This window comes from Dipodomys spectabilis, unplaced genomic scaffold, assembly GCF_019054845.1.
Source record: "Dipodomys spectabilis isolate Male_0828 unplaced genomic scaffold, ASM1905484v1 ptg000366l, whole genome shotgun sequence".
NCBI classification, from domain to species: Eukaryota; Metazoa; Chordata; class Mammalia; order Rodentia; family Heteromyidae; genus Dipodomys; species Dipodomys spectabilis.
In genome coordinates this window covers 255,141-267,523 of record NW_024871043.1, presented here as the reverse complement: position 1 = coordinate 267,523, position 12,383 = coordinate 255,141, and the positions used below count along the sequence as shown (strand labels likewise).

Below are 12,383 nucleotides of genomic sequence, written 5' to 3'. Positions count from 1 at the left end.
AAAACAAAGCAGAAAACACTTTTAATAAAACTGGGAGATTTAAAAAAGGCAGCCCTCCTTCACAATGGAGATTCCTTCCCAACAGGTAGGCATAGACTGCTGGAGGAAGGGGCAGGGTCAGCCAGGTCCTGCCTTCCCCACACGTCCTACTTCAGTCCAGAAGCAACTACACAGGGGAACTCTGGGCAGCACCTGGGTGAGGAAAACAGATGGCCCACTCCTGCCCTTAGAAAGCTCTCCATTAACTGACTGCAGCCATTGTTGCTGTTCAGGCAGGGACACTATAAAGAGCCCACAGTCCACAACAACCACAGCAGCCATGCTGCTGGTGTACCAGAAAGGGAAATGGGTGGGGCTGGGATAGCAGTCGGCTGACCCTGACACTAGCCCCTTACAGCCCTAGGGTTTCTTCACTACTTCAGGGGGAGGATCTGCAGAGAGACCACCAGTGGGGTAAAGCTAGGATTACGCACCACACAAACCACACCAACCTCCTCACCACCGAGCTCCACCAAAGGTGCCAGTAGCTGTATGCGCGGCAATGGGGATCCACTCATCACCCTTCTTTTTTTTCTTCCTTTTTCTTTTTTGCCAGTCCCGAGGCTTGAACTCTGGGCCTGGATGCTATCGCTGAGCTTCTTTTGCTCAAGGTGAGTGCTCTATCACTTGAGCCACAGCACTATGCTTTTTTGGGTAATTTATTGGAGTTAGAAGAGTCTCACGGACTTTCCTGCCTGAGCTGACTTTGAACTGCAATCTTCAGATCTCAGCCTCCTGAGTAGTTAGGATTGTAGGTGTGAGTCACCAGCACCAGGCTCTTATCCATTTCTTAAAACTTTTATTTTCAAGTAATTTCAAACCTACAAAGATGCTGGAAGCTGAACTGCCATATCTTCTTTACCCAAATATACACATTTTAGATGTTTCTGCCGAATGCACTGCTCTGCTTTGGATTAATCCCCAGGTTTTGGGGTGTTAAAGGCGCTCACTCCAGAAGCAGAGCTGAGCAGGAGGTCGTTAGGTCACCGGGCAGGGCTGTGAGGGACTGGGGATGCTAGTCCTCCTACCTAGAACATTAAGTTCTTTACAAACAAAGGCGTGGCATGATGGATGGGGTACTCACTGTCAAATGGTTCAAGTAACACTGCTCACATGTAACTCTGTACATGTTGTGCTCACATTCACATATACACTTTACACATGAACAAATAAAGCAAATGTGCAAGATGTTTACAAGTAGTGAACCCAGGTCAAGCATAATGGGAATTCTCTGAGCTCTTTCCATTTTCCTCTAAGTCTAAATCATTTCCAAATTAAGTTAACTGAAAGGCACAGTCGCCTAACTGGTGACATCTGCCACATGTCACACAATGTGTGCCTCACAAGTCACCTCACTCAATGCCCATGATGACTTTGAGGGGAGGGCCAAGATCCCCCACCCCCCAGCCACATTTTCCAGCAACAAAATGGAAGTGCAAGTTCAGGTAACTGAGAGCCATGGCACAGCAAGGATATGAGGCACTAGGGCTCAAACCCAGGGTGGTCTGGCCTTATAGTCTGCCCCACCCAACTGCACAGAACACAGGACAGACAGAGCCCCCAGTGTGCTGCAGGTGACATACAAGCTGTTACCTGAGGGTAGGAGTCCTCAAATGCTCGGTCTGGGGTCATGTGCTTGATGACATCAGCCAACACCGTGTTCACCTCACGTTTCTACGTGGAGAGAATATATCATACCTGTTTTAGACACTAACAGCAATCACTGCTTATCTCCTGGGGGAAAGCACTGTGTTCGAAATACACCAAATATCTCCCAGGAAACATATTCAAATATTTAAATCACCTGGTCTAGACCCCTGCCCCAAAAATGGCCAGTGTCTGCTCCAACACACTCCTGAACTCTACATGTGCTCAAGGCCCCAGGGCTCTCTTGACTGGTGGCAAAGAAGGCCATGAAGCTTTCTAACCACCTATGTCAAGAGCAGCACCCACTGTGGGGAAAGCACAGCCTCGAGAGCTGGCTCACTTCTGTCACGTGTACCAGCTGGCCATCTACAGTCCTGATCCAGCCTACTGTTCCATAGCTGGCAAGGCAAGTCATTCAAACAGTACTTTGTGACTGGAAGATTAGGAGATTCAAATCTCACTATGTATAAGCGGTTTCTTGGAAGGCAGTCATGCTAAAACAAAATACCATGAGCTGGGTGGCTTAGAACAACAGAAGTTTCTTCTCACGGTTCTGGAGTCTGGGCTATCCCATATGGAGACGGGGATTGACTGTGTCTAGTGAGGACGTGCTGGCTTACTATGTCCTGTCAGGGTGAGGGGCCAACAAGCACCTCTGGGCTTTCAGCACAAGGCACTGATTCCATTCAAGGGAGTTCTATTGCCATCTCTCACAGGCTTTACTCTACTTCGCTGGTGTCCTGGGACAGCTAACTAAGAGTTGGCACAAATCAGGCCAAGCAGCTATTGGCCGCTATTCTGTCAGCAGTGTGCATCTAGGCAGCTGCTTGTGGGCCCAGCTCTTAATACCATCACACAGGGGATTAGGGGTGTGTGTGTGTGTGTGTGTGTGTGTTTGCTCTACTACTTGAGCCGTGTGTGTGTGTATATGTGTGTGTGTGTGTTTGCTCTACTACTTGAGCCGTGTGTGTGTGTGTGTGTGTGTGTGTGTGTGTGTGTGTACAATTGCTCTACTACTTGAGCCATGCTCCCAACACAGTTTAGTTGTGTTCCAGATAGGGTCTTGTGCTTTTATCCATACTCCTACCTCCACCCACAGAGCTGAAATTACAGGTCTATACCACCATCTCCAGCTTGGTGTTTTGAGATAAGGTCTTGCTAAGTCTTCCCCACTCAACCCCCAGTATATCCTCAAAACTGCAATCCTCTGAACTCTGCCTCTCGCATGTAGCTGAGATTAAAAATGTGAGCCACTGTGCCTGGCCTATGTAAATTTTAACTTTTTTATTGGTATTATAAAGGTGACATACAGAAAGGTTGCAGTTATATAAGTCAGGTAATGAGTACATTTCTTTTTGGATAATGTCACCCCTTCCCATGTTCTCTCCCAGTAAACTACAATTTTTAATGCTGATTAGAATAAACAACTGCTAACAGTATCTGAACCTACTTCTACCCACTTCTAAAGTCGCTACTCATTGATAATCCTGTGGTTCCCATAGTGTGGTTGTAGTCTATTCCTTGGGAAAGACGTATATACACAGGGGAAAAAAAAAAAAAAAATCACATGCAAATCTAATCTGTTTGCCAAATGCTGCTTTCTATACTTGGGACGGAAATTCACAATGTACTTCAGATTCTAAGCATTGCTGAATTTCGTGTAATGCAGGGTTGCCCAAACTGACATGTCCTATGAACACTCCTGTTAAAGTATACAATAATCAGCACGCAATCACACTAAATACAGAGGAAACATTTACAAATTATGGGATATTCTCAGTTTACCATGACAAAACACACCTTGATCTGCTATTTAGGAACATGAAGAAATACAATTTTAAAAACTACCCATAGCCATACGTACTGTGAAATGCTTGCAGGTGTACTCCACCCACACTTCAGCACAGTTAATGTAGTCCTGCAAAGAAAACATAAAGGTATCTTTACAGCTAGCACAATGTGGTTTAGCCTGTGGCAAAGTTTGCCATAGACAAATTGGTTCCTGGGTGATGACAAAAAAGAGAAGCAGAGTTCTTCCCCAATACAGAGGGGGCAGAACATTAATAGGAAAAGCAAGTCAGTCGGCCATTCCATACACCTCACGCCAGGATGTGAACCTGAACAGCTCCGTGCACGCAACGGAGAAGCCCTGCCATACCTTAGCCAAGAAACAACAGGGCAGCTACTGAAACAGTCAAGGCTACTTAAACATGTTTTTGTGGCTGTTTGTAATCCTAGCTAGCAGGAGGCTGAGATCTGACCAGCCCAAGCAGATACATCTGTGAGACTCCATCTCCAATAACCAGCAAAAAAGTGGAGATGTATCTCAAGTGGTAGAGTACTAGCCTTGAGCAAAAAAGCTCAGGGACAGCACCCAGACCCTGAATTCAAGCCCTAGGATAGGTGCACACAGAAACAATTCAATGACAAATGCAAAAAGAAAAAGAAATCCACCAAGCAAGAGTATGAAGCCCTGGCACAAAAAAAGTGCTTTCTGCAAGTTTAGAGAAAGATTAAGCTTGCTGCCTTCAGAAAAAAAAATAAAGCATTTGTTCTGTATGGGTGATGTATGTATACAGTATGTATAAAAAGCCTAAGAAAACAGTGAAGAGTGACAATGACAATGAGCCAGGTTGCTTGGGCCGGGAACCCAGAGGAGGCAGAGCAGTCATGAGGCACACAGCTGTGTGGCCTCTACTCTTACGCCAGAAGGCAAAGAAGAGGAGAGCAGCTACAGTGCAGTTACCCACTGCCAACCAAGCTCTGAGGATGGTAAAGAGAAAATTCCAGACATATTATGGTATTCTAACTTGGGTGTCATTCTTAATCTCATACTCGGCCTAAGGTATAAAATGAAGCTTTAGTAAAGGGGGGTAGGAGCAGGAAGCAAACGGGTCCATGTGTTTAGAGGTACCCCATGGGGGTCTTGGCTGTACCACTGCACAGAAGGAAAGGACTATTGATGGGCACAGGATGAGCCAGGATCACACCTAGGTCTAACCCAATGGGAGGCAGATAAGCTTCATGAGGCAGGTGAAGGCACCCTGGTGCAGGCTGCTCTAAGCACAAGTGCAGGATCCCCCACAAGTCCTCGACCCTGAGGAGGTTTACTGACACAAAGCTGCTCACAGCAAGGTGCCTGCACAGGTCATGGGATGACAACACTACACTCAGTGATGTATGCATTCCTCATGTTTGCTGCTTTGCTTGGGGTGGCGAGAACCCTCTGCATCCTGTGAACCAGCACCTCATGCTAGAGCACAGGCCCTGACCTTTGGGCAGCTATGGTCAGATGAACAAAGCTGAAGAGCTGCTGCCTAATGACCATTTCCTAAGTGATGCCTTGGTGGATGATTTTCTAAGGAAGCTCTTAGTTTTCTAAACTGTCACATTGTTTTTTACAGTTACAGCAAGTGCAGGACTACATGCTTGTCTAGTCTTCCATAGTCACTCGCCACCGGCCGGGGGATGACAGGGCAGAGCAGTGAGCTCTGTCCAGCTGCTCCTGTGGCCCTCAAGGCATCAGTTGCTGGCCTGTAGACAAGAGGATGGTAAGCCAGGAAGCCAAACCTGCAACCTATCATATGGCCACTACATGCAGATCAGTAACTGACAATATCATCTGTCACCCCGACTTCCTACACCTGGTCAACAAAACAGAAGTGGCCCCATTCAAGGGCTGGAATTCCCATATGCTTATTACTGCCTCAACTGCTGTCTTCAGCTTAGGAATATCCTACTCGATCAATGTTTCCAAAATAGAATTCTCTAGATTTGCAGTCTGAATGCCCTTTTTCTCTGCTAAGGTCTTTTGCACATATCTAACATCATTCACAGGCCACACAAAATGATCCACACGGGCATGGCTAAGGTAGCTGACCAGAAGCACATGCGTATGTCTGTCTCGTCAGGTACAAAGTGGTTTCACAGGCCTTATGCAGCCATTGGCTGGACATTGTCCAGCCCTGGAGAGTCATAGGTCTTTTAAAGTGTCAAACATTTGTCATTTTACCTTCCAGTATATCTCCAATCCTCAAGAATGAGATCAGTTTACCACAACATGTTTGTAAATGATAAACATTTTGTAATTTTATTTATTAGTGCACAAAAGGGTTTGAGAGTCTTTTTTTTTTTTTTTGGTCGGTTGTGGGGCTTGAACTCTGGGCCTGAGCACTGTCCCTCAGCTCTTCAGCTCAAGACTAGTGCTCTACCACTTGAGCCACAGCACCACTTCCTCACAAAAGGGTTTGTTGTACAAAGTTCTTAAGTGTTCTGAGTTTAAATATACTTCCTCCTAGATTACTTCAGTCTACAGCTGACCACTATTACTTTTTATAAAAAACTAAGAATTTGAACAGCTAAAAGATCACTTAAGAGAAAAACAAGACTAAGTATGCATTGCATAGCTTGACAAAAAGCAGCTGCCCTAAGGTGTAAGTGGCCACTCACTCACCTGTGGATTCTTCAACTTAGTAATGACCTTCCAGGCTTCATTGAGAATTTGGAGTCGATCACTCTCAGGTGGATCAGCCAAGGCCAAGTTTAACCCCAACGATCGAAAAAGGAGATGCTAAGAAAATACCAAACCTTTATGTTACCAAAGAGTTTGATTCAAACTAACAGAGGTTTTAAAAAAAGAAGGCTGTAACATTCAATGTGTCTCACAAAATTCTCAAATACTTCTTTGGGAAGTCCTACTTCAGACCCACTGGAGCTACACTCAGCAGCTAAAACATAGAACTGACTCCAGGGTTAGAGGCATAGCCCAATGGTAGAGCACTTGCTTAGCATGCAAAAGCCCTGAGGTTGTAAAGGTATTAGAATAGGCCAGACACTGGTAGCTCATGCCCGCAATCTTACTCAGGAGGCTGAGATCTGAAGGCTAAGGTTCTAAGCCAGCCGAGGCAAGAAAGTCTGTAAGACTCTTACCTCCAATTAACCACCAAAAAGCCAGAAGTAAAGCTGTGGCTCAAGTGAGCAGCCATGAGAAAAAAATCTCAGGAACAGTACCCAGGCCCTGAGTTCAAGCTCCAGTACAGCACAAACAACAGGTAAAAAAAAAGTTGGTAAAATTTAGGGGCTGCAACAATCTAGTGGAGAAAACTTTGCCCTAATGAGTAAAGAAATATTTTTGAAGACGTAAGACCTTGGTCCATCTTCAGTACTCTGTAGTGAGCTCATGGGACAGACTCGGAGTTCACTCAGCAATTCAAATCTGTGTCCCATCCACCTACACTGGCCCCAACAGGGACTCTGCCCAGACAGCGATCAGCTCAGCACTGCTATCAGCCCTGCTGCGTTAGGTGAGGAGCCTACCTTGGGGAAACCAGACTCGTCGCACTCTTTAATCATGCCAATGAAATCCACAGACCTGGCTGCGATGAACTCGGCGCGGAAGGCTGACATCACAGAGTTCAACAGCAAGGCACTGAAAAACACGAACATCCCCATCAGCCCACTTTCCCCTGAGGATAATGTACTCTAACCTGAGGATGACAGACAGGTCTGGAGTGGCCAAGGTTTAAAAGAAGGGGAAAAAAAAGACTGGTAGAAGAAAGGAATGGAATCTCTAGAGACTACTGTGGTGTTTTGTGCATATCAGAATTTGATCAATGTTGAATTAACTGAATAGATAAATGGATGGATGGACGGATGATTGATGGATGGACAGAGAGACAGTTAAATCAGCAAGCACTTCAATCCATTTAAACAGCAGTGAGCCGTAAATATGCTGATGGGCTAATAAAACCAAACATTAGCAATATTGATCCCTGCCATAAATACCCACCCAGAGTGATCTTAAGTTCCAGACACAGGGGACCCTGGGGAAAATATCACCTGTTCATGGCTGTGTTCACATCTGCCACCAAAAGAAGAGAAGAGGGTGTCCCCATGCCAGGAGGAGGGTCAAGTTCATCCTGGCCCTACCACTTAATAAAGCATGAGGAAAGGACTGTAATTATCATCCCAATTTACAGACAGGGAGACTGAGGCACAAAGAGGTCAAGGCCCCAGGGGCAAGGCAGAATGGAGCTGGGATCTGAGCCAGGCACCCAGACTCCAGCTCTAACCCTCTGGACTACGTTGCTGGCCTGTGCATTCTCACACATGCTATCAACCCAGGCTGTATGAATCACCAAGTACTTACTTGTTTCCTAACTTCTTACATCTCTCCATCATCTCAGTCAGCAGAGCCTAGAAAGTTTAACAGGAATTAAAAAAAAAAAAAAAAGTTTAACAGGAAAAGCATCAGCTTGGAGATCTGAAAAAGAAAACATCCTAAGGGATTTCAAGCACAGTACCCACACTGTGGCATGTGCAGCCATCAGTGAGGGCAGTGACAGTGGGGAAGGAAAGGCATGAAGACTTCACACGGTGGCTTCTGATGGAATGGAGTAAGGCCAGGGCCTAGTGTCAGACGCACAAGGCTTTCCCAGATAGCCTCGATAGCTCCCAAGGTCAAACCTCAGCCCAGCACTGACCCCACACATACAAGCAGAGGACACACCAAGCTAGGTCCGCTACACAACCAGGATCTCCTGGCTACAGGGTATGAACCAGGAAGGAAAAATACTTTGTCCTCACCTTTCCTTTGACCTGCTTCCCATGGTGCCTATAGTTTGTTCAGAAATTCAATCAACAACTACAAGGCTGGAGCTCAGGGCCACCTGAGAAGCCCCACCCCCATGTTCTTACCTCCCACCCACCCACAAGGCAGGAGCTCTGCTCTCCCACTGTGCACTTATGGACAGAAACAGGCTTCGCTCACAAGGCCTGCAAAGGCAGCTGGGAAACTGGGAAGCTGAGCAGCCAGCCCCAAGAACCAGTTTTTCCCACATGTCCTCTTCTGGTATTTTCCACTATTTGTTATCCCCAAAGGAAGTACATGGTTTACTTGCTAGAATTCTGTTTACGGCTTTAGAGCTGTCTTCAGACAGCTATGTGCCTTCAGAAGAGCTCCTGTTTTGTAAAAATAAATAAAAAATCAGTGTATGAAGCAACCTTTAGCATAGTGGTTTGGGGAAGGTTTTGAAATGTACAGGCAAGGTCAAGCCTAAGATAGCATTAGCACACTAGTGCTTGGCCCTGTGACTCCCAGGGCACAGGCCCCACGTCAAGAGACTTGGTCCTCATTCACATCACAGAGGCAGGGAGGCCTGGAAAAGTCAGGCCCATAGAACACACTTGGCTTCCCACTTCCTGAGTCAGTGTCTGAACCTGACCTTGAAGTCTGCCATGGTATAATCCAATCTTCCCTCACTGGCTCTCTCTTCATCCCTGGTACAGCTCAAGCAACTCAGGTGACAGCCAACCAGGGTCATATTCCACATTCCTGTTTTCTGAAGTGAGATAAACTCCAGATTGCTAGGAAATGTGTACTTGTGCTTTTATAAAATAACCTTCCATCACTGTTTGCAAATTCTACTTCATAAAAGAGAATGAAATGATATGCGTATCATCTTTTCCTCCTTATTTTCCTAAGTGAAGCAGAAATGTAAAAGGCCAGGCTAAATCAGAAATGCATCTTGAGAACTAACTCATATCCTTTCTCCAGTCCAAATATGTTCCAATCTCAGGAAATAAAATAGTTTAACGTGAATAAAGAGAAAATCTATTTCCCTGGCATTAAAAGAGAGAGAGTGAGTTTCCATTGCTCTCCCTTGGTTTCTCCTTTGTGACTCAGAAAGGAAACTTAACAGAAAGTAGTTAGCCTGATCCTGTCTTACAATGTCTAAGCCCTCAGCTAACAGGCATTAAGTTACTTTGCTGGAGCTGGCCTTGAACTCAATGTCTTCCTGCTTCCACCTAACTAAACAGATTTCAGGTATGATCCTTTGTGACTCAGAAAGGAAACTTAACAGAAAGTAGTTAGCCTGATCCTGTCTTACAATGTCTAAGCCCTCAGCTAACAGGCATTAAGTTACTTTGCTGGAGCTGGCCTTGAACTCAATGTCTTCCTGCTTCCACCTAACTAAACAGATTTCAGGTATGTTCCACCATACAGGCAGTGAATTTCAATTTCGTGTGTGTGTGTGTGTGTGTGTGTGTGTGTGTGTGTGTGTGTGTGTGTGTGTGTGTGTGTGTGTGTGTGTGTGTGTGTGCTATTCCTGAACATTTTTGCTCAAGTATTAACTGGATATAAAAATCTAATGGACTGTTCTACCCCAGCTAACAGGCATTAAGTTACTTTGCTGGAGCTGGCCTTGAACTCAATGTCTTCCTGCTTCCACCTAACTAAACAGATTTCAGGTATGTTCCACCATACAGGCAGTGAATTTCAATTTCGTGTGTGTGTGTGTGTGTGTGTGTGTGTGTGTGTGTGTGTGTGTGTGTGTGTGTGTGTGTGTGTGTGTGTGTGTGTGTGTGTGTGTGTGTGTGTGTGTGTGTGTGTGTGTGTGTGTTATTCCTGAACATTTTTGCTCAAGTATTAACTGGATATAAAAATCTAATGGACTGTTCTACCCCAGCTAACAGGCATTAAGTTACTTTGCTGGAGCTGGCCTTGAACTCAATGTCTTCCTGCTTCCACCTAACTAAACAGATTTCAGGTATGATCCTTTGTGACTCAGAAAGGAAACTTAACAGAAAGTAGTTAGCCTGATCCTGTCTTACAATGTCTAAGCCCTCAGCTAACAGGCATTAAGTTACTTTGCTGGAGCTGGCCTTGAACTCAATGTCTTCCTGCTTCCACCTAACTAAACAGATTTCAGGTATGTTCCACCATACAGGCAGTGAATTTCAATTTCGTGTGTGTGTGTGTGTGTGTGTGTGTGTGTGTGTGTGTGTGTGTGTGTGTGTGTGTGTGTGTGTGTGTGTGTGTGTGTGTGTGTGTGTGTGTGTGTGTGCTATTCCTGAACATTTTTGCTCAAGTATTAACTGGATATAAAAATCTAATGGACTGTTCTACCCCAGCTAACAGGCATTAAGTTACTTTGCTGGAGCTGGCCTTGAACTCAATGTCTTCCTGCTTCCACCTAACTAAATAGATTACAGGCATACAGGCATACACCATAACAGGCAGTGAACTTCAATTTCAATTGTATGTGTGTGTGTGTGTATGTGTGTGTGCTATTCCTGAACATTTTTGCTCAAGTATTTTATTACTTGAGCCACAGCTCCACTTCTGGCTTTATGTGGTTAACTGGAAATAAAAATCTAATGGACTGTTCTACCCCAGCTGGTCTTTTTTTTTTTAAGTTGGTCGTGGGGCATGGGCACTGTCTCTCAGCTCTTCAGCTCAAGGCTAGCACCCTACCACTTGAGCCACAGTGCTACTTCCAGCTTTTTTCTGCTTATGTGGTGCTGAGTAATCAAACCCAGGGCCTCATGCATGTGAGGCACTCTACCACTGAGCCAACTTCCCAGACCCCCACCCCCGCCCCATCCCAGCAGCTGGTTTTTAAACTATGAGATCAGATCTGTCTCCTGAGTACCTAGGATTACAGTTATAAGCCATCAATGTCTGGATCAATTTAGAGCTTTATATATCAAATATTCACCAATAAAGGAATTCCTCCTTCCTCTCCCTCACAGGCCTGCGCTGGTTACTACCAACAGCTGCAGCTACACTTTCCAATCCCTTCTGTGGAGGCCCAGCTTGTCAAGGACACACACAGCTCTAGTACCCAGTTGCATCATCTCAGCCATCATCAAAAGCTTCAAGCACCAACTGTCCCCTGTATCTTCACCACACTCCGTACTGACATCAGCAGTTCTGCATTCTCATCATGGCAATTCGAGGCCCTCTTTCATGGGCCCAGGAACCAGCATTGTTACTCAAGTGACCCAATTTTTAAATCTCTTGGGCCAGTTCAAGAATGGTTTCCCAGAGCTGGGCTCCCCAGCAGGTGCTATTCTCAGCCCCAGCCATCCACTGGGGCCTGAGCTCAGAATAGAAGGAAGAGGCCTGTGTGCCTGCTGGTTCTCATCTGATTCTGCCTTTCACTAAAGTGAGAAGGAAAAGAGCACCCTCCTCTTCAATTCCCCAATCCTGGCACCATGAATAAGTCACCTGGTGGAATGCAAGGGCTGCCCTCAAGTTCATGATCCCTCTTCCCAGGAAGTAGGGACAACGTGTGGCCCAGACCATGCTAAAGACTAAATACATTTTCAAACAACGTTCACCGGCCTCAGAGTCAGAGTCTATGAGTTAATGTCCAGTCACTACTACTTCCCAGCTGTGTGACCTCACACAGCATTCTGACCTCTCTAGGCAGCCACCTCCCAAAGCCATTAAACAAGATAATCCATGCAAAGCATTTAGCACAGAATCAGGTCCCTGCTATCACAGTGGCTGTGGAAAGGATGCTGAGACATCACCAGGCAGGCACACAGGACAGGCAGTTACCTCAGGGGCATGGTAGGAGACACACTGGAAGATCCAGTCCATGGCGGGCGAGTACAGGGGGAGGTAGGATGGGAGCTCCACTCCCTGGAGCACCAGCTGGTTCTGGACTGAGTCTCCATGGATCTAAAGGAGATCAAAGAACACTCAGAAAAGGAGCCAAAAGTGTGTAACTCACAGCACAAGCAACTCGGAAGTGCCAAGGAAAACTCCAATGGAAACAGCCTGGTTTCTCATCTGATTTTTTCCCTCCCCAACTACAAAAAAAAAATGTTTTTTTTAGTTGAAACAATAAAACAAAACATCTTCCGTGCTACCAGGCTGAGATGCCATGGCAATTTGTACGAGGGAG

The 12,383-nt window shown here is 45.8% G+C and overlaps 1 protein-coding gene across 1 annotated transcript in view; it reads right to left on the bottom strand.

Annotated features, from left to right (window-relative positions):
- Window positions 1-12,383, bottom strand: part of Vps35l (VPS35 endosomal protein sorting factor like) — a 56,757-nt gene that overhangs the window by 21,819 nt on the left and 22,555 nt on the right. Inside the window, exons 14-19 of the mRNA XM_042666757.1 lie at window positions 12,035-12,157; window positions 7,835-7,881; window positions 7,003-7,114; window positions 6,140-6,256; window positions 3,551-3,604; window positions 1,633-1,713 (exon numbers count right to left, since the gene is read on the bottom strand). Coding sequence (XP_042522691.1) covers window positions 1,633-1,713; window positions 3,551-3,604; window positions 6,140-6,256; window positions 7,003-7,114; window positions 7,835-7,881; window positions 12,035-12,157 — 534 coding nt within the window. The remainder of the gene's footprint in view (window positions 1-1,632; window positions 1,714-3,550; window positions 3,605-6,139; window positions 6,257-7,002; window positions 7,115-7,834; window positions 7,882-12,034; window positions 12,158-12,383) is intronic.